At 40.6% G+C, this 27,185-nt stretch overlaps 1 protein-coding gene across 1 annotated transcript in view; it reads right to left on the reverse strand.

The window, feature by feature from the left end:
- Positions 1 to 625: 625 nt before the first annotated feature.
- LOC145985919 (E3 ubiquitin-protein ligase MIB1-like) overlaps positions 626 to 27,185 on the reverse strand; it is a 186,249-nt gene continuing 159,689 nt past the window's right edge. The window contains exon 5 of the mRNA XM_083120060.1: positions 626 to 817. Coding sequence (XP_082976186.1) covers positions 626 to 817 — 192 coding nt within the window. The remainder of the gene's footprint in view (positions 818 to 27,185) is intronic.

Raw genomic sequence — 27,185 nt, forward strand, 5'->3', positions numbered from 1 at the left:
TTCCGTTCTTGAAACTTCCAAGTTCGCAAGTTAGATGTAAGAGGAAACCCTATGACAGTATAATCACAATAAAACAAAACTCAAATGATATGACAAGCTGTGATTGTAATGACAAATTTACGCTCAACAAATAATGTGCAATCTGTGCGTTGAAAAGTTATACACAACCAAAAATATAGTATTATTCTTTCCAAGTTCAAACTTGGATTTGTATTTTGTATATTCATTTGCTGTCCCTATATGACACTTCGTCTAATCACGAAGATGAAGATGAAATTGAGAAAGGGATACTCCATAAAGAACATCCCAGCCTAGGCTGGGATTCGAACCCAAGACCTTCGGGGACGATATCAAAATTGTGGCAAGTGCAAAATTGACAATCCTATTTGGATTCTAATACCAATAAAGAAATATGAATGTATCTCGTCTGCAAATTAGCAAATTTCGAGCAATACTAAATTACATTGGGAGAATCTGAAGTGGTAAATAAGTATAAAAATTCTGCTCTGATGTAAGAAATATCTCAGCTCCTCTAAAAGCAATAAGCTTCAATTCATCATCAGAGCTTACACGTACATCTTAGCATTGGAAACAGGTTTACGGAAAAAAGTTCGACTACCGTTCATCAAACAATGTGGAAAACTAGTTTGAAGCTTAGAACATACCTTGGATTGCCGCGAAGAGCCGCGTGGTGCAGAGCGTTGAATCCGTTGTTGTTGGTAAGCATGATGTCGGCGTTATGATCCAAAAGGAGATTCAGTACATCATCTCGCTTCCTCGATATTGCATCATGTAGAGGCGTGTCTCCATCTGAATCCTAAAGGATAAATGAAATAAGACATAGCTGAATATATTTGTCCATGTGAGTTCAAGGTGAAAAAAGAATGGCAAATGGGTCACGATTAAATGACAAGTGAAAATTTGCTGAATATTGTTCTTAAACTTGTAACAGTACGGAAAATACAGACCAACAACATACTTAGAGTGAAAGCGCTGTAATTGATATTCTTAGCATATAGGTTCTATTTATAGGACACAAGTTACTAGCATTTGCAAATAACACTTTCCGTGTCATGCTTTGACTAATACATCGTCATAAATAGACGGGGAAAAAAATGACAAGCAACTTTGAGGTTTAAAAGATATGGTATGTTACGCCTACTCATAATTGAATAGTTGTACATAATTTAAAATGTTACGATTATAATTTAAAAAAAAAAAACACTTCATGTGTTATGGTGTCAATTATGGTATATCACACAATTGTATAAATTCATAAACTAGTAATGGACTCACATGCACATTTTGGGTTAGTAAGGAAACATTTGTTTGGACTGTGTGTGCTGAATGTTTATATGATGAAGGTTACCTAAACCGATATTTAAATGTATGCTGGGTATAAAGAACCAAATGTAAAGCCTTATGTCCTATAAAGACATATGATGATGATGGTTAAGTGCGTGTATTCGGATCCAAAAGGCTCCAGTTTGGAATGTGTAATACTGACAACTGTAACTAAAGAAAGGTTGTTCAAAACTAATATTATTATTATTATTTCTTTGAAGTGTGAAGTATATGGAAGAAATATTAGGGGTAGTAATGCTTAGAGCTGAATGGGAGAAACTGTAGTATGGGTACTTATAGTATTGGATCATAGGTTCTATAGTTTGCTTTAATCTGAGGTGGTCTTGTAGTAGGGCGTTTGATTGTTCCTCACTAAGGAAGTAAAGAGTTATTTGACTCTTCGGCTCTTGACACATTGACTAAGAGCCGCCGAAACGTCAAAAGTTAATCTCGTAATTAACAACCTGACAAAGAGGAAATTGTGACTTTTTTGTCCTATCTTGGTAAACAAAGACGAGAAGGGTTACTGATATTTTTTTTTATATTAGCAACTAATTTAAACTTACCAGATAAACATAATAATGCCACTCAAGATATACTTTATTTTTCCTCAATGTAAGAATCATGAATATGGCTGATTCTGACAACAAATATAATTTGCAATTGTAATAAGATGTTAACTGACAGCTCATTACTTTATCCAAGAAGGAACATCTTGTATAGTAATTCAGGAAAACTAACATCTAGGTCGCTGTAGTAATTAAAGTCCCGTCTCCTACAATTCTACAGGATAACTTTTTTTCACACGTCATTATCCTTGAAAGTAATTTCAGAAGGGAACAAAAAAATTCAAAGAACTGCAGAACGCATTATGCAGCGACCGCGATTAGATCAGTTAAATTACTTCCCAAGACGCATTTGGAGTTCGGTATTAACGAGCATCCACAAACAAGTATCCGAAGGGGCCCCGCAGATAAAATTTCTAATTATTCCGTCCGGGAACAATCACCAAGTGGAGAACGAAAAGGGGGGGGGGGGACAGGCGGGAAAAAGAATGGCATCATAACTGCATCCACACGGAACTTTTGAAACTAGTTTCGTCAGTCCTGTAACAATAACATACGACGCAATTGGGCCATCTTTTAAACTCAGGCGTCCTTAATCGTGGGCTGTGCCCCTTCCCGCTTTCATTAGGCGAAGCGCTCGTTCGTGTTAGAGGCAAACTCTTCCGGAAAAGAACCTAGAACTCCGGCGCATAATTACTCTACAAGGGGGCTTTTCTTTTCCACCGACAACGCAGATGGGGAAGAGAAGAGCGGGAAAAAAGCTGTGTCAAAAAAAAAAAAAAAACCAAGAAGAAAAAAATCGAGCCAAGTTTTGCACAAGAAGTGTAGTTCGAAATGTGATAAGAAACTTGGACATCTTCCACAGGCGGGCTCTTTGTATCTGACAAGCACCGACTTTGGCACCTAGTCTAGAAATCTGTTTCTTGGCACCCCAATATGGCTCATCTTACAATTAAGGGGTCCCGAGATAAAATATAATAAAAGAAATGCCAAGAAACTTTCCTTTGCTTATATCAACACCAAAACGGACAACTAAAATTAGGGAAGGCTGATGAGTGGGGGGGGGGGGGACTATGCCCCGGCCTCCATCTGCAAAGGGACTTTTGCTTGGGGAAAGGAGAATAGCTTTGAAAACGGTGACCAAATGAAAAAACTAATACTTAAAACATAATGGCCTAACAGTAAAAAAGGTAAAATTCCCCGTGCACATACCCCCGTGACATGAAAGCACATTTAGGGGATGTGGGGTTAGGGCCCCAAACAGTTACAAATAAAATTTGTGTGTGTGTGTTTATAAGGAGATTTGTTCATCACAAATCCAATCATATTTTATCCCTAAAACATTTAATGTTATTAATAAAAAGAATAACATCTGCACTAATTAGTACAAACTTTTTTATTTTGGTCAACAATTCAAAACGCCACCGAGTCAAGTGTTTGTCTATTATTTTATTCTTTGTAGTCACGGCTTGTGGTTTATTGTAGCCAATTGTGTTTCAAGGAAATATTGTCAAGTACACCAATCGGTGCATTGCAACACGGTACTCTGGAATAATCCAGATATGTTTGTGAAACGAATTCTGAAGGATTATAAAATGACTCGATTGCATTTTCGAGATACGTGTGTTGGTTTGTAACATTCTGTGAAAAAATAAAATTCAGACAGCCTTGACACAATGAATGCCCATCCAAATATAACGGACAGTAGAATTGTGTTAAAGCTAAAACAAACATTATTTGCTGTTATCGCGCACTCATTTTTCACCCTTCCGTTAGAAATAAATTCCAGAAATCAACAAAACAACTCCTGTCCTGAAACGAAACGGGAGGGAGAGAGATAGAGTAATAATAAATTCAAGCCCACACTGATACGGGCTTGCTGAAAATGTATTGGTGTTTGAGTAATCCCAAAATCTAATTATACGGTACAGTTCGTACTGACAGCATGCGAAATGTCCTTTAAAATTAAAACAAAACTCTACAGTCTCGAATATTTTGGGTATTAAGGAAACATTAATAATAACATTATTTCAACAACTAAATTATGGCACTCCCCGATGATATGGAGATTTAATACCTCGATTCAAATCTGCGACTTTAGGGACTCGCATGATAAAATATATTTTCATTTTCTGTTGTGGTTCCTTAATGATTTTGCACCTCTTTTGGTTAATTGCGACGATGAGGATGAATAATGATTATATGAACTAGAAGATAAAACCCACATAAAATTGCAGAAGCAAACTCTCGCCGAGACTTGAACCTAGAACCTTCGATAGTGAGATCATATGTCGACCATTCAACGCGTTCGATCACCAACGGTAAAGTAGAATTATTACAGCACTACACAAATATTATTATCTATTCTCTACTTTATTTTAGTAATTATTATTTACTTCAAATCCAATATTATTCACTATTACAGTAGCATTACCGTACAGTACAGACTACACAATATACAACCTTAGTGACAATGAAGTTCGACCAGTCACAAATATAGGAGTGCGTTGTGAAAGAAGGAGAACACATGCATATGCTGAACATATTTTATTCAGCAGGCTACATGGAACAAAGGAAAACATAAATTTCTGCTGCAACGCAGCAATGTATGGTGTCCACACAAAATAAAACATTTTCGTCCATCTACACGTGACATTGAAGTTCGACCACTGTTAGAGGGGATCCTGTTTACCATGGTGTGACGCCGCCCCGTCGGCGAATAACTGTGGCAATGCGTCGGGGCATGCTGCGGACGAGTCGTTCAAGGTATTCCACATCGATGCGGTGCCATTACTCCTGCAGGCAGGCGATAAGAGCAGCACAGCCACTGTCGTGGGTCCCCTCTGTTGCACACGTCGCTTAAGAACACGCCACATATTCTCAATGGGCGAGAGGTCGGGACTCGATGGTGGCCATGGCAGAGTTCGCACGTGATGACGAGTCAACCATTCTCTTGTCAGCCGCGCTGTATGAGGCCTGGCATTGTCGTGTTTGAAAGATGAGACGCCGCCTGTGGAACAGGTGCCTTCGCACTGTGGGAAGATGCAGCTCCAGTATGCGTGTATAGGCGTGTGCATTCACAATGCCCTTACGGACGTGTAGTGGGCCAACCCCAGATGCCGTCATGCATCCCCATACCATCACTGACGCAGGTTTCTGTACCCGACGTGCATAACATTTTGCTTCATTCTGTTCCTCCTTCCGACAAATGACTGTTTTCCGTATTTTCCCGTACACAAAATTGAAAATGGATTCGTCCGTCCACAAAACCCTGTTCCACTGCCGAAATGTCCATCCCCGGTGCATTCGTGCCCACCGTAGTCGATTGCCTTTGTTCAACATGGAAAGGAAGGGTTTACGTTTCGCCTTGTACACTCGGTAACCGCATCGCTGTAGGTAACGGCGAATGGTTCTGGTTGACACTTCAATGTGAAAGCGTTCTCGAGTCCACAGTCGTAATTCGGCCACAGAAACATGATTGTTGGTCTGGATATAGCGCCTAAATATCCGTAGGTCACGCACGCTCAGCAGGCGTTTTCGACCGGGGGCCTTACCTGGCTCTGTAGTACCCGTATTTTGGTGGTGTTTGATGATGCAGTGGACGGTTGACTTGGGTACGTTCAGTTGGCGCCCTATTTCCCGTTCACTGAGTCCATCCCGTTGCAACTCCTCCACTCTTCTCCTCACGGTGTTGTCAATAGGTTTGCCCCTGGCCATGGTGACGATGCACTGCGGTTCCTCGGTGCACAGCACGCGCTTATATACGGCGGACTCCCTTATCGTGTCCGTGACGTTATGCTTCCGTCGAATGCGCCACTATCTGGAAATTTCCGTATGGGTCTGGTGCCTGGTCGAAGTTCAATGTCACGCGTATAGTTCCCCGTTTTCTTTCTTTACGTAACCTTGGGTGCAACATGCTGGGATCACGATTCTTGCCTGCTCAAACGCCTCCTCTTACACACATGCGTCACTTCTGTGGGTCACCCATTCCACCGCCTATGCGTCTGTGCATTTAATCACGTATTCCTTTCTGGTCGAACTTCATTGTCACCAAGGTTGTAGAACGTGGTAGTGATATAATACCGGGTGGCCAGAATTAAAGTTACCCAACTCAGAGTCCTCTGTAGCCTGTTTGAGGCATCGTAGAACTCTGAAATTTGGTGAATCCACTAAATCTGTGCATGCGGAACAATTACTCTGGTTTCTGGCTGAGAAGCTTTCAATATTTTCTTTTTAAACGTATCAGCGTTTGCCTCACCCATCCCTTTCTTTACCATATTAAGCACAAGAAAAGTTGATTTCCATTTGATTTTTATTTAGCTTCGCTTTTCTGCTGCAACGTCTTGCTAATTGTGATGATGAATGATGAAATTGATGAAAGGACTCACAAATAACACCCACATTCAGACCGGGATTCGAACCCAGGACCCCTGATGTAGCGCACTGTTCTAATCATTCCGCCACGGGGGTTGGCACACACAAAATAGTTGTGGATGAGCATAGAATATATAGACTACAGAGTGTCGCTGTACGAAACTGACCAACTGTCCCCCGTATATTCTGCACATCGCAAAATGACCAAGTGTGCTGACGCACCCCAAACTTTTAATTCACTCACTAACTCAATTACAAGAGCTTCAGAAACTTGAGAAATAGGGGATCCACTTTTGAAATACTGTTTTAAACTAATTTGTAATTGCATTATGATATACCGTGCGTTCATTTCGATCTGCAGCCGAGAGATCGGGAGAAGCGTGGCGGGCGGCGCTGACGGAGATGCCGACATTTGCGGCCTGTAATGCCCGCTTATTTTTATAGACATATGCAGACATTTATATAAATATTGCAAAACGATCACTAACCTGTGTTATAACACGCAAAAGTTCTTCTGTAATTCATCCAAGTTCTGCTCTTATATACACACGTTTCAACTCCAAACAGAGATACGGTTAGACATCTTGTCCTTAAATTACGAGAAACTGTATCGTTAAATTTTAAAACACCTAAGCAAAAACGACGGATTCTAACCGAAGCAAAACTCGATGATATTGGTGCAGCGTTAGAACGTTCTCCAAACAAACCTCTACGCCGTGTTTCACAAGAGGTGGGCGTGTCAAAATCATCGGCACATACAGTCACTAAGCTACTAAAATTAAAACCATACTCTTATAACACAGGTTAGTGCTCGTTTTGCAATATTTATATAAATGTCTGCATATGTCCATAAAAATAAGCGGGCATTTCAGGCCACAAATGTCGGCATCTCCGTCAGTGCCGCCCGCCACGTTTCTCCCGATCTCTCGGCTGCAGATCGAAATGGACGCACGGTATATACACTTCTGTGTTACATATTGATAATACGTTTTAATCGTATTTTAAATAAGTTAGTCAGATTTTCAATGTACCGGGTGGCCAGAATTAAAGTTGCCCAACTCAGAGCTCTCTGTAGCCTGTTTAAGGCATCGTAGAACTCTGAAATTTGGTGAATCCATTATGCAGACCATGGGGAAGAAAATGGCCATTTAAAAAAAAGTTCAATTTTCCGCCACCAGGTTTAAATGTGACGCTGTACTTCCATGATGGGTTGTACAAATAATCACGTTAAGTGATTTAGCTGAGTTATTAATTAGAAAGACATTTGGTAGTGGCTGGAAGTTGCGAGAAAATAATCTCTCCTTTATTGCAAGATTTCAAGGTAAAGGCAAATCCATACCAATTGGAGCACTTTACGTCATTATAACCCATCATGGAAGTACAGCGCCACATTTCAACCTGGTGGCGGAAAATGGAACTATTTGTTTTAATCGCCATTCTCTTCCCCATGGTCTGCATAGTGGATTCACCAAATTTCAGAGTTCTACGATGCCTCAAACAGGCTACAGTCCTTTCATCAATTTCATCACTCATCTTCATCATCACAATTAGCAAAAAGTTGCAGCAGAAAAGCGAAGCTAAATAAAAATCAAATGAAATCAACTTTTTCTTGTGCTTAATATGGTAAAGAAAGGGGTGGGTGAGGCAAACGCTGTTATGTTTAAAAAGAAAATATTGAAAGCTTCTCAGCCAGAAACCAGAGTAATTGTTCCGCATGCACAGATTTAGCACGAGGGACAAAGCAACATTTGCATCCTATAAGGAAATTCCAGCCACGGTTATGGCTGCCCCATGATATCCTCAGTTCAAGTTACTGCCAAATTAAGTGCTACTCAGAGAACCACGAGGAAGACGGAGGAAGGAATGTTATTAATTTGCACACAGAGACAGGTTGGCTGTACTCAGGGTCGGAGGGAAATGGAAAAGCTCTGTTTGGCAATTTGTTGCGAGTAACATCTATCATCCCAGGAAGTGACGCAGCGTCATTCAAACTGTGTGTTGTACTTAGCTCTTTCCGGGAGGAGAAACTCGGGGAGTCTCCTGTTTTCTCCTTTTTTTCGTTTGGAGAAATGCATAATGAATCACTAAGTTGCCTAAACAAAAGAGAGAAAAAAGTTAGGGCTACTTCTTTTGCGCTGAAAGCTTTCCCCGGTTGCTATCCGAGCGACATCTTTGCTTATATCGGCCAAAGCTCTTTTGATCACAAGAAAAGTTCCGCAAGTTCAAGCTCTTTCAGCAGGATGCGGGAGATAATTTCAGAATTTCCGTTTTTCCATTTTCCCCCCTTCCGACCTTAATCGATCTTAGTCTCCACCGTTAGCGGATTTAACTAAAAAAAATAGTTGATCAGCTCTCAGTATATGATTTACGGTAATGGCTGAAGAGAAGCGGGAATTGTTTGAAACACTTTCCTGCAATGATAACCTACATTAGGGCACGCACTGAGCAGGATAGTAAATGAAACCCTCAGTGCGCCCTTGCACTGTAAAAAAATCGGTGTTAAAGTGATTCTAGTCAATGGGTTCCTTGGAACTACCCTGCGGAGGTAAAGGCTGAGGAAGCGTGATGGTGAACACATGCAGAATGTGTGGGACTCTACCTGAAGGCGCCCAATGTGCCTTCGTGCAATACAAAATGGATTAGCTTACTTTTTTGCCTCCTTTCAGCTAATCACCACGATGACGACTTTATGATTAGATTAAATTGATCATGGAAGATTCGCAAAGCAAAGGCCATGTGCAGGTAAGAAATTGGTGCTGAAATGGGTATGAGTAATTGCGTTATTAGCAACAAAAAAATTAAGATAAATGGCTTGCCTATAATGAATCTTGGAGATACTAGCTCCTTATCAGGAACGAAGCAAAATACATCTAAACACTATCATCAGTTGTACCTAACGTTCTTTCAATCCGAAACTAGATGGTTTAATGTCGCAGCAACATTTCATCGGTCATATAGAAATCCAGTTGACATCCTTACCATCGTACAATAATTTCATAAAAAGGCCCCGAGTATGAAAGAAGCTGAAAAGAGCTTCTTTCAAGCAAATGCCACCTGCGATCTTCAGCGGATGTAAAAATCCGCCGATACGAATTCTTCCGGAATCGCAGGAAAGATAATGCAAACACATCTTTAAGCTGAAAGCACCGTTATTGAGAGACGCGGTCTCTCAACGGCCGAAGTTCGAATTTCGTTTAAATAGCTCGGGAGAATATTTCTTAACACAGTCGGTATCTGAAATCTATCTCGTGCACAGTTAGTGCCTCGGAATTATACAAGTTGTTGAACTAAGAAGGTTATGGCGTGAATAGTTGTTACCGAACGTTACAAAAGGAGTTACAGCGAGGAGTAGTACAATATCGGAAAGGAGTTTTATTTCAGGAGAGTTCATCAGAGTTTCATCAACGAACCAGCGAGTCGATCGTCACTTCGAGATCTACAGGTAACGAACGTTCCTCTCGTTTAGCAGGCGAGTGGCTAAAGGCGGTCATAGCCCATCAACGATCCCCTAATATTTAGACTTTGTACGCCACTTCCTTCAAGGTTCCTTTAATATGGTCATACCATCCTCGTGTTGGCCTTCCCACAGATCTCTAACCACCAACTGCCTTTGATTGGTTGATAGACTGGTTTGGTTTATTTTATTTCTCACTTCTACCACTTTTGGCTAATTGCGAAGATCGGGATGAATAATGATATGATGAAATTGATCAATGGACACTCACAAACACTCATGTTGAGGCCCGGTTTTGAACTTGGGATCCCTGGCGTCGTAGCGCGATGTGATAACTACTCGCCACAGAGGCTGGCAGCTACCATTCAAATCGACAGGCCAGTGAGGCTGTATGGGAGTACTCATAGACAGCGAAACAAACACATCCACGCCAAAGGCTCGTTTGCAAGAATGCAGTTTCCAGGGATGGTAATCGGTCCGTGAAAACACCTCATGCGCCAATGAGACGGTCCGTGAAAATACTTCATGCGCCAATCAGAATGAGGAGGTAGTTTCTACCATCGTGAGAGGCTCTCCAGTCCTATTCTTTAAAGAGACATGGGAAAGTGGATTCCATTCTGCGTACGGTAGACTCGGGTTTTGCTTACAACCTCCGAAAAAATCATTCTTATTCCGACGGAACATCGGTATAAGTTTCGTAACAGGCAGAATTTTGCCGAAGCTTCCTCCTTCGCGCAATATATAAATCACAACACCGCAAGCACTTTTCAGAACTTTCCATACAAATGTCTTCATTCCTGTCATGCAACAAACAAAAGCCTCTGCAAAGTTATCTCGGAACTTCAGGCGCAATACGAGTTCCCAATATTTATTGCTCTCCGTGTAACGGCTCGGTTGCAAGATGAAAGCGGTGAAAACATTCAGAGCGAGTTTCCCAAAATTCTTTTTATCCACATGACTTCACATTCAACTGCTGGCGTTCTTGTTCCCGAAGTTTCGACCGTGAAAACATCTATAACATTTTTTTACCCTCTGCTTTAAAATATACGTTTTGCTATTTGGAAGCCAGCAAGGTGAAATTTCAGACCGATTTCCTAAACAATATGAATGTAGTGAATTGTCGTTGGCCAAGTTTCTTCACAGTCTCTAGATGAAATTTAACGATTCACAATAGAGATGGTTTCGTGACGAGACTAGACTTTGCAGAGACTTGTCTCGCCTCGGTCCATCTCAAGTTGTAAATTGCTGTCTCGACTCCATTTACAAACAGCTGTCAGGTTCCCTTTCGAAGACTTGAAATATGACATTTTTTATCCTGAATATGTGCAACCACGCTGTAAGGTTTCAAAGTTGCCACTAGTGTAATAAATATGTAATTACGATAAGTAAGTGAAAGGAAGTTTCATAATAAAGAAATTTCGGCGGATATAAGAATCAAGAACATAGAGCGTTATTGTCATTTCTCTTGGATACCAGGTATTAGGAATTTGGAAAATAAACATCAATGATAGTAATCCACGTTGTGTCACGGATAATAGAAAAATATCCATTACAAATACCGCAGGAGAAAAACTGTAGATCAAACAGGAGAAATAAAATGATGCATCCTCCAATACGAAGCATTACACAGCTTAAGTCCCCAGATGTCCGACATGAGGTCCAAGTTCCCAAGAAGACGAATACATGACAGTACACTTGCCTGTGCTACTTGATCGGCTGTACCCGCTAATCGTCCATGCAGGCGACCAGTTTCCACAATGTTGAATTCTTGAGTCAGGTGGATAATCTCATCCTCTTCATGTCGAGGACTTATTGGGGAATAGTGCGTGGGAGACTGTACACGAATGGCGCAAAATGATAATACTTCAGCAGGGTCGGTAAAGTTTATTCACGGCTATGGGCTACCTCACTTGACTTGTTCCAACAAGGTCAAGTGCACTACTGATCCACTCGGCATGGGAGAAAACAGGTTAAGTTCATGACCGGGTTGTCACAGCAAAGATTTTTCTCTCCTTCTGGTGAACCATACCGATATTCAAAATTCCCAAAAATGGTTAGCGCTCTCATTTCTTTGGAGCGAGACTTTTCAAGACTCCTTCATGATCCAAACTTTGATCCCGTATCATAAGAACAATTGGAACCCTTCTTGAATACAAAGAAGTGCAATTTCCTGCGTAGGAAACCAGGAGCAACGAGTCCAGATTCATACGTGCGTCAGCAAAAAAATGAACGCGTTTCAGTTGGAAGTTTGTGTTCTTTTAAACATGTTCTTTCCTAGGGGTCCTTATCCTTTATGGTCACCTCCGCACACACAAAAAAATCATCTCCTCCCATCAGGCGTTTCGTTTCAACGTCACGTCCGCTCAATTCGTCAACAGCGAAGTCCCTCCGGGGATCGACCTGACAATTTCGTTTGTCAAGAGTCCCTCCCGCCACCAGCGACCGTGACAGCCGAGCTTCGCTGCACGCACAGGCCAAACAAAACACCTTGGCAATTCAACGCGCGTCGTACATTTTAATCTTCGCGACTATGGCAACGCATACAAAGCCCCGTCGCCCTTAAGAATAAGATGACGAGAAGAGGCCACCGACTCGCGGAGGAAACTGCAGGAAGAGGAGGAAAAACGCCGTGAGTGACGGAAAAAGCAAATGAAAGATGACGATGGATTGGAGCCCACGTCAAGCTGACATATTGTCTCGTTCTTCCGGACAGCACGAAGCTAGCCATTGCGGAAGAAAGAAACGTACAGATCCCAGTAGTTTCTTCTGCTTCCAGAAGTCCCACTCTCAAAATAACCTTATCGGGCTGGCTCCGGGGCCGATATCGGGGAAAGAAACAGCCTTCTTTTCCGATACACGCCGACTCAGGGTCTTTCAAACCCCCTTGGCAATTGACTTCACGGCGTTGACTGTCCCAGCGCAGTGCGGGTCCGAAAGCGGATGAACATCCTGACAAAAGAAATTCAACGGGCCGGAGTAAATCAGATGCAGCGCCATTCTTGATAGATCGATCAATCCCGACCAGACATCACATGTTTAATGGCACGTAACGGGTCCGGTCGCCTTTTTATTTATCCGCGCGAGGCATGTGAAGGGAAAACCCGGTGGCGTGTGTCAGATGCTGATCGCTCAGGTTTGCTCCCGAACGTCGAATGCTTTCTAAGCGTTCTGCGCTTGCACCGGAAACTCTACGAGGGTGGCATGCAACTTTATCTTTTCTACGTGAGTTGGCTCGGATATTTGGATATCTTACGTCGCACACATTCAGAAGCAATTTAATCAAAATGAGTGACGTAGATGATTCCAATGATGGTTAATACGATGGAAGATTTCTACGTGATCGAAAAGCAAAATACGCAAATAAATGTGTACTTAAAATGCATTAAAAAAATATCACGCAACCAAAGAAAGTACGCCGAACCCAGTGCTCTTAATAGGTGACTATGCATTTGATTTTCCTGACTTTTCTGTTCATGCGGTGGACTAAAAACCAAATCGTGACCGCCTTGCTCAACTTTTATCCCCATGAAATTATGCGATCTCAATCAGCTTATGAAAGTTAACCCATTATCGGATGATACTCGGTATATAAAGTCCAAGAAAGTCCTTTGATTGGAAAAATTCTCAAAAAAATTATTTTGGAATAAACTTCCACTGGAGCTTTGTCCGTGACACTGGAAAATGGCCGCCACATGAGGGACGAATCTTCCAAAAGGAGACACTTCCAAGCATTTCTATCGAATTTAATTGATTTCCCAATTGTTGTCCGATGTTGTTTCATAGATGCACTGATTTTCCATGTGATGGCCATTTCCCAGTGTAGGACGAAGCTCCAATTGAATTTTCGAGGACATTTCATGTTATTCCTCCCACATATTTGGGCATTCATCCCACATTTAATTTCTTTGGGCATGTTTGCAATGAGTTAATCTTCCTGGACTATTCTGACTACACGACTGTTTATATGAACGTGAAGGAAACTCACCAATTAATTCTGTGGGTGCAAACCACATTATACTCAGCAAAGTCTTCTTTAGAAATGCTTCCAGAATAAAAGGATGTCTTTTCGGAAACTAGCTGACGTGCATTATTCCAAAACACCTCTTTAAATCAATTTTAAAGAGAATGAAAAAGATTCTTTACTGAGCAAAAAAAAGGTGGGGGAGGGGGTTGCTTTCACTTAAACGTTGACCTACTTTTTCCGGCAGCCTTTCGATTGCAGCCAAGTCAATAAAACGAAATGCGGTGGATTCATGCTCCCTTGTTCGAGATTGCTGTCCTACTGGAGGAAATTTATACATCCCTTTCAGTCGGTCGATTGGGCTCAGCAAAAACCCCCCAAAACCACACAGGAAAGTATCAGGAGACGGGCCGCTTCAAGGCTGGATATGACGGTAATGTGTGTTGCTTTAGAACCAAGATAAAAGGCCCGATGGTGGGGACGCCATGAACTCCAATCGTAACTTGGCGAACATCTCCTACAACTGTGCCTCACGGTCGCCATGTTCCACTTTCGATCCGAACGAAAATATTTCAAGCTCCATCCGGATTTATGTGACACTCTGCACAAAATACGAACAACTCGACGCTGATATATTTTATACGTGAGAACAAAGTCCCGCTAACTGTAAAATATAGCAAAACAAGGAAAGTTTTATTTTGATGTAATTACGAGGATGCGGTTTAACTTCAATAAATTCTACACTGGATGTAAAGGAAAGTTTGGTTTCTGTTTTGCATAGCCATATAGCACATAGTCTCAAAGATGCTCTGAGATATACTATCTGCATAAATTAATATAATCCAAGGAAAACATGCCGGACCCTGTGGCCGATTGGTTAGCACAATGCGCTGCGACGTCAAGGGTCCCGGGTTCGAATCCCGCTCGGGCTTGGTTGTTTGTGAATGTCCATTCATCAATTTCATCATTTCATCACTCATCCCCATCTTCGCAAATTAGCCAAGAGACACACGTAGAGTTCTTTTCGAATTTTCTTCTCCTTTCAAAAAACCGCTGACACATTCCAAAATCTGAAAAATTACATATTCTAATGTGATTAGAATTATTTCTAGAGTATTCACGCGAATCATCGTTTAGTTTGCTTTCGCTGTTGTCTAGATATTATCAATAGTTAATAGACTTACGTAGCCACGAAACTATTGAGAATATCTGGGCAACAGCGAAAATAAACCACAACAAGCTTCACGTGAATCTCTAGAACGAATTCTAAGCATTTGTATTTTTTTTTTTTTCAGATTTTAGAATATCATATTAATTTTTCGAAAAGAGAGGAAAATTCGAAAACAGCTGCCTTGTCGCCGACCAAAGGTCCATCTGAGACTATTGCAGGAATCAATGTGTGAAAAATAGACCCTAGCATACGCTAACAACATGCATGTTTCTAAACTTCCAGCATACTTTTTCAAAACAAATATCGTATATATATTCTTCACGGATATATATCTGTGATATGCAATATGACGACAGTTTTAAAAAGTTTTCCAAACGAAAGTTTCACCGGTTTACTTGGGTTATAATTATACAATAAAAACTAGGGCTGAGCCGATACCGATGCCGATACTTTTCCGGCATGTTGGTCTTTCACGAGGTCTGCAAAAATGCTGCGAGACACGTTCGCGGAGTCTAATTATCCTGGAAATTATGCAAAATTCAAAGATTATCTTTCTTTTGCACCAATTTTCGACGAAAAACTATATTTTGTGATTACATAACATCAATTTTAATATTCTGAAGCAAATTTCTTGGTAAATTGATGCGTATGATTGGAGAAAAATATTTACACACCAATATTGATCAATATATTGAACAAATTTTAATTATTGCAATTTTCAAGTATCGGTATCAGTGAAGATCGGCAAGAGCATCGGTATCGGTTCAAAGTGGTATCGGCTCAGCCCTAATAAAAACCTTTAAAATATGTTGCGTTGTTTACGAAGGGCGTGAAGCCCATGGGTGGTCAGACGCTATTCGAGTGCACACTAAGTGACGTTAAGTTTGATCCTTTACTAGGAGCTTAAAAAAACTAGATAGGAGCTTCAAAAACTAGACCTGGTATTTCGTATGTGTACAATCGATCGACTTCATTCAATATAGACTTTAAACCTACCGTAACCTAATTATGGAAAATAGACTTGGGGCGTTTACAATTTTTACCTCGTGAGCAACACTTTTAGTTACGCAGTAACAGTTTGCTGTTATTTCTTAATGTTTGTATAGCATAAGTGACGTATTTGTCTGCACTGTCTTTAGTGACAATGGGACCATACAGACTCTGATGTGGTTTTAAAATTAAATCACCAGTGATATATGAAGGTTAAGAAGGTCTACTGGTAAACATTCATATTCTTAGTCTTTGGCACGAAATGTAACGGCAAGAACAGTCCGACTGTCTAAACCAGAAATAATGTACAAAATATGTATATCGTACTATAAGAAAATAGAAAAGTACATTTTGTCCATATAGAGTACATTCAAAATGTTTGGAATATAATTTAATGTGGATATTTCATTTTTTAAGGGTGTAGTAAGCAAAAGTAAATTGGGTTTCGCTTCCAAGTAAGTGTGAACCACGAGCGGGTGAAAACGAACTGAACTCAACCGGGGACATATTTACAACCACAGTCAATTGAATGAGCATATTCAAACAGCTTCAAAATTTATGTAAAAGTTCAATCATAAAATTGATGAGAGATCCTCACATGGTCTAACGAGACGAACATAATTAAAAGATCATCGGAACGAGCAAGCTTTATGGCTCACCATGTGCTGTCTTGGAACATCAAGTTCATGGATACGGGTAAAGATCATCAACATACATCTATCTATCTGTGCCCGTGTTCAAAGATGCCCCTCTGCACATAACACGCTCCATGTGTTCAGGAGCATTTGTCGTCAATGTCCAATCCGACCCGCTCATTTGAGACACTTTATACGTAAGGAACCGGACAATTCCGTTCTTCACGGATAAAAAAGTATGAAGAGGCAAAGAAACGTTCCACGGCGAGACTGGAAGGGTGCGAAAAAAGAGACCCCGAGTAAGAAGAGTGAAGGAGAATGGCGGATCTACGTTACGAGCAGGAGGACGCCGATGCCTTATACCGCACGGCGGATAAACGACACTTTCCCTTCACGAGAAGTAAATTGGCGTGGGTATAAACGCCGGGGATAAAGCTCGTATATAACGGGGAGGTCAACTATGGTTGCTGAGTATGCATCTTCTTTCAAACCATTTCACACATCCGAGGTCTTTTAGGAGGATCCGGGATGCTCGGTTTTGCTCTATCACTCCCCGTCCTTGCACCTGCTATGTCATCTCGAACTTCACCATAAAACGAAAGGAAATTACTTCCCTCTCTCTCTCTCAGAGGGAGGGAGGGGTAAAAAATGTGCAACTTCAATTCTCGTCAGCAAGATCCCCTTCATGGTATTCACTTGAGACCAGGGAAATGCTGTCTGCGCTCCACCTCGGGAAGAGATCGAATGCTGCATCGGAAGTGCATCTTTAACGTTGTTACGTGCCGCCAACATGCGCACCCAAGAACAGGCACAGTAAAACAAAACAAGCCGCATCAGCTATAAGCAAAGATGTTGTAAATAAGCACTATATCGCCATACATCGTGAAAACACGGGTGCAATTTTGCAGGGAAATGGATTGGCCTCTACCAATATTTCACATCTGTTGTTTGAAAAGAAAAATTCAGTCACCGAGTGTGGGAGAAAAAAATTACGTTCATTATATATTGTTGGTAGTAGTGCTACAATAATTGTATGAGATGTGCGCAGTGCAAGAGCGATAGTAATGTGTGTACAGTTGAGATTCGCAGATTTCACTAGAAAGCTGTAAGCTTACCTTAAGTAAAAATACGGTACAGTCATGGACACGTCTGGGTTGTTATGATTCCACTGAATTTCATTAGAATTGTTACAACCCAGAAGTGTCCGTGACTGTACATCAAGCCCTGCGCATTGGAAGATGACATGAAGAGACAGGGTGACAAAAGGTAAGATCACACACATTCACATCTCGGCCATTTGTGTAGGTGATACGATCAGCACCACCTTTACCAGAAGTTAGTTGAACACCAGAGCCGCTTCACGCAACGAAATGAGAAAAAATCATCCCTGATAAAAATTCCCACGTCAACCACGTGGCAGTCAGTAGCCCTACTGACTAGATTACAGCGGGTCTAATACATTCCGGTACATATATAAGGAAACTTTTGAGAACATTATAATTGATTCAACGGGTTAAACAAATACCGGTATGTCGTTATGTCAGAGCTGTTAAATACACTTCGAGATACAGTGGAAGCAGGTATACTTGTTGCAATGCCTAACACATTACAGTTTCCTGAGCTGTCACATTCGAGTGTGGTACGCAGTTATCAATAAATGAAACAAAAATTGTATTTTCTTCCATATCCGTACGATTACTTTCCACGAGAGTGTTCTTACCGAAACGAGTATAAATGCTCAGACGAATGAAAGAGTTGTACAACTTTAGCATGCGTTTAGTCGAGAGGAGTTGCTACATGGCAATACGCACGTTTAATGTCTGGTGCCAATTATTCCCGGAATATTTGCTCGGAATACAATCTCTAAATATGACTTACTTTTAGTTCTCGAAAAAGAATTCATCTTGATAAGACTGGTTCGCAAAGGCCTGTTTGTTGCCTTTGTCGTTGAATTGTTGTTTTGAGTCCACCTTATGCTCAGATAGGCTAATCGGAACTGGACCTACAGTTTAAAGTGGGATCCGAACCACTGTGCAATGTGCCTCCACCGAGTATCAACCCCGGGACCCCTTGATTACAAGGCGACGTCGACTGTTTGTTGCCGGTGCGGGAATTGTTCACCGTATTAACAGAGGATTTCAGCATATTTTTTATGTCAACCATTCAATCGGACGATTTGCAATTATATTCCAATTAAATTTCGAGTTTCCCAACCATGTTAAAATTAAAGTGGCAGAAAAAGCAAATACGGGAATTTCACACGCAACATAACCAACACCAGCAAAACAAGAACGACAAAAAAAAAAAAGAGCCGGAAGGCTAGCTTTTATCGGGTTGAGTTTGCCACTAAGTGACAGAGTGTATTTGTCTCCATTCAGCCACTTCCACGTCATCCAAATGTTGGATCAGCGTTAAGGTCGGATTCCAAGTCTAGTTCGAGAGTTTCTTCGGGGGGTGGCATAAATCAGTTGGAACGAGACCCGGCCAGTATCCCCCGTTGTACCATCTTGTCGCCAAGCCGCAGGACCAACGAAGACAGATGACCTCCTGATTACCCGACCGCGCTCGCCAGTCCAGTTACATTAGTCCCAGGTTAATACTCCCAAACTCGGAACGTAGATATCATAGCGTTAGAATGTGCCGCGAGAACCGCTGCGGCAGGAACCGCCTGCGGAAAATTTCAATAAAACCGCTCACAATGCAGCGCGCACCGGATGAACAATAAGAGAAGCTCTGTGCGCTGTTTGCATGACTGGAAACGCAAACTAGCAATAATTATGAACTAGCCAAACTTCATTATCTGACGTAAATCGAACAAAAATTAATATCACATTAGTAGATCCGATTTTGTTGTCATTATAAACGTTACGTCGCTTGTGAATTTGTACAAATAACACGGTTTCACAGTTGTGGACGCACTTTTATAGGGTGTAATAGCTAATTTTGTCCATGTGGAAAATTCACAGCCACACAGCTAAACTCTGATTTATATGGTAGTCATTCTCTCATTATTTCGCGGTCTCTCTCGCACACAAAATACATTTATCCTATTATATTCTGATGTGAGTTTTGTTTTTGTCATGAAAACACATGCAGCATGCGGGTTTTTCCAATGTTTTATCTTCAAAATTCATCATATCATTACACATGTTTTGATGAGTCCACATAGCAATCTGTCATATACATTTTTGCACTAGAAGGCATCTGACAAGAAAAAAACATGACATAATTAAACAGGCAAACGTGTATAGCTTCGCTACTAAATCAATGCAAAATACTGCATGTTGTGCACCTTTCAATGTATTAAGTAGGAAGCCTGAAATGTCACACTGTCCACCAAATCAGTTACACAGCGCTTCCCAAAATGCTCCGTTCAAGAAGAAAAAATTAAATATGTGACAATATAAAGATGAAGAATCTAGGTTATCGTTTCTCAACCTATGGGGCGCGACCCACTGAACGTTTGGTGGGTCGCGAAGTTGGGCTCAAAAATATATTTACTGTGACTTGAAAACCTATTACATTTAAATTACTAAGATATATTGTTTTAACAATTTAAATTCAACCTGTGCTCTACGTAGTCTAAACTCTACATTTAAGAAGAGAGTAGCCTGAACTTTCGGATGAGGCATTCAAGTTGCTCATACCGTTCTCCACCTCATATTTGTGAGAAAAGGAATTTTCATCTCTGATTCAAGTGAAAAGCAAATGCAGAAATAGACTTGACGCGCGCTCAGATTACGACCTAAGTTAACCACCATTGAGAGAACATACCCCAGCTTATGGGGAAAAGGGAGCCTCAAACGTCACATTAGTTTGATGAGTAATTATTTTTTGTTTTAATTTTAACATGTGTGTTTAATTAGATGTTAGACTAGAGTAAATTAGTCTTTTAAATTACATATTTACTTTCCTAGAATGAAGTGTAAGTAATTTGTTTAAGGAAGCGTAAAGGAGGGCTTCATAAAGTACTTGATGTCAGCAAAAATATGATTATAAACTTGGTGCACACCCCTCCAAGTAATTCTGCCGGTGTCCATGCTTATGGGTCCCATGAAGGTGGGTCCCGCACCGAAAAAGGTTGAGAACCACTGATCTAGGTATGTCTTTACACGTTTTCTTTGAAATCTACGGAAAGATTAACGGCTAAATTAAAGTCAAGAATATTTTTTTTAAAACACTTACAAAGGAATTATGGGGTAGGATGAGTTCCATTGCTTCAACGGTGCATTGTAGTTTCAACTGACGTTTATCTTCTAGCTGTAACTAGAGCCCGTTCACTGTCAAGAATTACTTGTACATATGTATTAAAATCTTAAAGTTTCACTTTTTCCAAACTTTAAACAATAACATATTCTTATCATCTTAGGATATCGAAAGAGTTTTCAGTTTTACTCAATATTATTGATTATGTGCACAGCTGGAACGATGTCGTTCTTATCACTCTAATGTTATTTTCAGATACACTGTGAAACATGGATACATACATATCTTTGTGCTAATTTGAACACCAATTTAGATTTTTTTAAATTTTGAAGTTGGTCATTAATTTGAACACCCATTTACATTTTTTGAATTTTTAAATTGATCATTGATTTGAAACAACGTGCTACTCTGCCGCTTGATTTTCAATCTCGCTATCGAGGTTCCAGGGTTGAAATCTCAGAGTGGGCACGAGTGTTCTTCATCATATCATAACTCATCATCATCATCGCGATTAGCCAAAAGTGGCAGAAAAGAGCCGCTAAACAATAAAAATACAAATGCAGATGAAAATGTTAACACTTCAAGCAAAGTTTTACAGAAGAAGACATTAAGTTAAACTTGAATAAATTGTGGAAAATGCAGAAAAAATATCTAACAGACGCAAACTAGGAAAAAGCATTTTCAGTAGTGCGCCAAGATGTATGCTCACCAGACCCTCTACAAACCAAAACGGGCTCCACCAGCTTAGCACATTCTCCACCTACGTTGCGTACAAACATCCAGTATCGACTTGCAGAGTACACAGCCAAAGTTTGCTGTAGCCGTTTAGCGTTCTGTACCTTCAAAGTCAACAAACTGAAAGAACAAACCCTAGCTAGGGCAAAACACAGATTATAAAAACAACCCCAAGTTATCGAGTAAAGCTTATTTCTGGAATGTAGGGTTGTGTAGTTAAAGTTCCTCTTGCAGCAGAAACAGTGGGTCCTAATCTAACTCTAGCGTAAACGTGATTTGATAATGATTACAAAATCGATTAAAGCTACTCATATATTTTAACTTTTTTCTTGAACGTTGTTTTTCTGCATCGTTAAGCTAATCGCGACGATGAGGATGAACGACGATTAGATTAAATTCATGAAGGGACGTTCATAAAGGGATATCGCCTCAAGCCGGGAGTCTTCGGTGGTGAGAAAGGATCCTGGGATTCAACTGCATTAACTACAGGGTGAGTCAAAAGTCACAGGATACATTTTTTTCAGAAACGGAATGACGAGTGCTCCAGCAAACAACGGGTGAGGGAGGCCTACCGTTCCGAATATGACCGCAACATAGCCGGCATATTGAAATCCGTCATCTTGGATCCTTAATAGGAAATGGGGTCATATATTTTTTTTAAAAAAAGCTGGCTTTTTCCTTAGCAATTCATTTCTGCAATCAAATTTGCCATGTGTGTTGTGGTACAGAAGTTATTAACACACAAAGTTGAAACAACTACCTCGAAAGGGCCATGTATTGTGTTCCATGCGTTGTACGTACCTCATGCTCGGCCCAGAGCAGAAGGCGCTTTGACCAATCGTGCGCCCGTACGATAACATCTGAAGAAATTGTGTAACAGGTCTCCAAGATGCATTGCTGCAGGTTGTCTTTGTCCACGTTCCAAACTTCCCAGCAAAGGAAAAGAAAGAAATCGTTCTCGTTCCTGACCATTCCAACATATGCTGATGGTACGTATAGTATACAAAGATGGGCTGCAAAACTAAATTAATTATACATTGTCGTAAAGCTTCGTTCAAGTTCAGTTGGGAGACTTCGTACAAGTCCAGTCCAAATGCCCCGGCAAAAATTTGGCAACATTGCAAAATTATACATACGCCTAGTATCGTGTTCTCGAGTCTAGTGGTAACTTAACAGAATGGAAACCAAGCCGCAGGTTTACTAGATGCCTCTCTCAACGTCGGCAACTGATGATAAGTTTTGGGTGTAGGTTTCGCGCAAGCAAAACGCATGTTGCTTTGATATGTGCATCGCTCAACTCGATCCTTCACCTGCAACATGCTTGAAACACAGAAGTAACATTAAGAACATCATGCAAGAAACGGAAAGGGCAAGAGCTCTTCTAAATCAACTTTTTCCCTCCACAGTTCTTCCCGACCATCTCTCTCTCTCTCTCTCTCTCTCTCTCTCTCCACGTCTTCTCTCAAGGATTACGACGGAGCGGAAGGAAGTGATCCAATCGTTATTTTCAGCCTACACAAATCAATTCGATTTTACGACTCTATTTTCCTTTTACTGTTTCCTTTGATAGTCATAGAACATGTTTCTTTCTTACGTCACATCCCACGTAACGCACCCAGAATGGCCGGCTCGAAGGTAGTAAATAAAGTTACGCTACCGCGGGGAGGGAATTTTGGGCTGATTGGTGGCCATCAACTTAGGTTTGATTAATGAGTAAAGATGTACACAGGTTTCTTTTCGCGATCGAACTCTGGGATCACTCCCCTTCTCCTTCCGGTGTCACATAAAGTATGAAAGGAACTCCTGTCAAGCCTCCCTCGCACGTCTACGGAGAGAACCTTATGCAAAATACAGCTCCTAACTTTGAAACAGATTCTGGAGTCGTTTGAACGAGAGGTCTTAGGAGTGAGGTCTATTTCAAAACCTTCTCTTTCTGTTCTTTGCAGAATTAACGCATTAAACTTTGTTACTTTTTAATAGGCGGGTGAAGGTCACACCCTCCTGCTTCCCATCACCTCAGAATCAGCAACTTTTGACCCTCTCATTTCGACGAACTGCCGCTCAGGGTTGCCGGTTCATTCTACCAAATGGATGTAAGTTTTATGTAACGGATTATAATCTATGGGGGAATAGTCATGTTCTTAGAAACTGAAAAAGCGATACATGGCTGTGAGCATATTCAAGAGTAAAGGTAAAAGGTAAAGTGTTCTCCTGTGCTTAGCACCACGCCATGAAGGCGTATAGGGGGTGTGGAGGTAACGCACCACACTTTCTTGATCCGGTTGTGAGTGGGGGTGATGTGATTAGCATCACGCCCCTGACCGCCTTTACACCCCAGGGTTTCCCCCAAGTATCCATCTCATTCGACGCTGGGTGGGCGCCGGGGCCGTTTCAAGTGTAATTGGTGATTTTAATGTGTATATAAAATTTAGAAAGATGGATTCAGTGAGAATGGTTCAAAGTGTGAGTTTGAATTCTGACCCTCAGTCGCCTCTCCCTGTGAGATAATATTTTGTGAGAATTCTAAATTTCGAAATGTATGCGTGAAAAACACTATCTGTTATACTTAGAGATAGATATATATGTGCATTGTCAAGAAAAAATTGTTTCAACTGTTCAGGTTCACTCAAACGCAACTATGATACACACGCCATTATATGTTTTCATGTTAGGACGCGGATAGTTTTTGTGTTTTGAAAGTAATATCAAATTACGGAGCTACATACTCATTGAAACCGTAAAAGAGAATGTGGGTGCCCATTCGGAAACGATGCAGCTAAAGTAAAATAAGCCGATATTCACATTTTCGATATACCTATGTAGCGGGACTTGAAAATAACATTCTCCGACATTGATCATTTCTGACACTACTAGCTTCTACTATGTGTGTGCGACTAATGTGTGTGTGAAAACCAAACAAGTATAAATACAATTGAAAATTGAACTGTGACGGTAGAATTAAATACTAACAGGGGCAATATAAAGAAATGTGACGTAATACTGTTATTGGACTCTTCGCTGCAATTGTCGATTCGAATATAAAGGCAATATTAGGTCAGCTGAGAAAGACTTATTTCTGGAGATGTAGGAAGGAGAAACAAAGCTATTTGACAGACCGGCCAGCTATATAACGTTATAATATATATTTTTTTTGGTCAGCAACTAGCCAATTTACCTCTAGTTCTCTATTGACCGTATAATAAGGTAAAAAGGAAGAAGAATGGGACAAAGTATGCTCCATATCTGCAGACATTCTTGAATCATCCATCTTTTAACAATATTTTATGACACGATGTAACAATGTCGATCATCCTTTCATTTCCATGATCAACTGCATTTATTTACAATGGAGGCCGCATGAAAAGTTTGATTAAGTCTACTTTATGCTCAGATGGGTCTAAATTGGAATTCGAGACACTTCGTTATGAACATCCATCGGGAATCCAACCCGTTACATGTTACCATTGCACCATCGGGGAGACCCTAAGGTAACTTGAGTAAAAAGCAAGCAGTGCTAACAAACGTAATACGCATGTAGAATTTCAACATTGAAGTACACACAATATACAGCCACTTCGGTGACCGAGGTCGTGCATTATTGGACTCCCAATTTCACTGACGAAGGTCCCGGGTATGGGACCCGAGCTGCATAGATGTTACTTTGTGAGTGTTCCATCACCTTCATGTAATCCTGATTCACTCCATTGTCGCGATTAGCCTAAAGTAGAAGATAAAGAGATATGAACGAAAAATAGTACATTTTATATCAATGATCTACAAAAACACTAAATCAATAGACGGCACCGGTTTCTAATCGATTCAATGCTGAAAGAACCAGGACGCAAAAACAAAGTTTAAGGAAAGATTGACAATTCGAACAATGCTTCTTTTGGTTTATAAAATAAAAATTATAGTCACTCAATTATGGACGGAGATTGAGCATAAATGGTTAACCGGACACCGTTGTATATAATACAATACGTTATGAATACAATACATTATAATATGGTAATTAGCAATGATTCAATTTTAGAAGGTAGCCAGCCACCTACTGCCGAAGTAGGGATTTGCTTTATACATGTACGGTAATCGGACTCTACATGCAGTTAACAGGGAATCGCACCCGACACAATTTGATTATAAGGTGTCAAGATCGCAAGGAAACATCACCGCCTTCGACTGCCTTGTCTGGAACAGAAGAGTCATTCCATGCCAAATCTACACAGATATGTGCAATTTCCAACCTGACCATCTCCGATTTTCATGAAATTTGGGGAGTTGAAACTATGCATGGAACTTAGTAAATATGAAAAATTTTAGTCTCGTGCGTCTTGTAATTGTTAAATTATTCAATGTCAAAGTTCCCGTAAATTGCCCTTTTTGAGCCCGCTTAGCTATACTAAATGTGCTGTAACTCCGCCCCAATTTCGCCTAGAAAGCTCAAATAAAGATTATTGTACAGGGAATTGAACAAGCTTTCCAGTAATATATAACAAGCCCACCAATCGATAAAAATGTAATTTTGCCACGTGACCTTGACTTTTGACCTTGGATATCTCAAAACATGTCATCACCAAAAACCGTGAAAAAATATATATTTGGTTCCTCATGCCATACTCTAAAACATATCAAAAAATCATTCTGGGACTGCAATGGGATCAGAAGATACAAAATAATATGTTTAACTATGTGACTGATAAAAGCCTCATTACATGAACTATGACGAGTCAAAAGTCCTTTAACACCCCCTACAAAATGTAAAGTAGTTATCCTGGTCATGAAAGAAATATGTTAGGCACAGGGAGATCTCTAGCTGTGTGTGTCAAGCGCAGATCCGGCATATTGTTGACCGCCATATTGAATTCAACGCAAACATTTCAAAGGAAAGGGGGTGATGTGAAATATCAAATCAGGCTAGAATTTCGCGAGAAATGAAGCAGCGAAGGTATTTCCAACTTATTTTTAGGCAGCAAAACGTTATACGCATATCTTTCACTTACGATATATGCACACTCCTGTGATCACACTCGTTGACGTCTCTCACACTCACATAGAACATTTGGCAATGTAGCAGGTGCAACAACATCGCAAGCAGCAACTATGCCTTCTCTCAGATGATCAATATCAGGGACTTTTAGTGCATGCACCATTCTCTTCAAATGTTTCTGAAGGTAAACGTCCTCCTAACAGGTGGGCTGAAAAGTTCGTAGGCTGACTCATAGATGGCGTTACTAGAATTAAATCCATGTGATTTTTACTTAGTACTAACCTTCAAAAGATACGTGTATAAATTTCACAGCTGCCGGATAATTAGTTCGTGAGATATAGCATTGTGAGTGAAGCAGAAAAAAAGAATTTCGTGTGTTAATAAAGCATTGCTTTTTGGCGAAAAAAAAATACTGTTGAAGCCAAGGCTTGGCTTGATAAACATTATTCGGACTCTGCACCAGGAAAATCAACCGTTGAGAAGTGGTTTGCTAAATTTAAACGAGGCGAAATGAGCATCGAAGACGATGCACGCAGTGGACGTCCCAAAGAGCCTGTTACCGACGAAAACATCAAAAAAGTCCACAAAATAATTTTAAATGATCGTAAAGTGAAGTTGATCGAGATAGCTGAGACTTTAAAAATATGAAAGGAACGTGTTGGACATATTGTGCATGAATATTTGAACATGCGAAAGCTGTGTGCAAAATGGGTGCCGCGCGTGCTGTTTCATCAAGACAATGCACCGTGTCACAAATCAATG

Source organism: Lepisma saccharinum, chromosome 1, assembly GCF_977018435.1.
Source record: "Lepisma saccharinum chromosome 1, izLepSacc3.1, whole genome shotgun sequence".
In the NCBI taxonomy this organism is placed as follows: Eukaryota; Metazoa; Arthropoda; class Insecta; order Zygentoma; family Lepismatidae; genus Lepisma; species Lepisma saccharinum.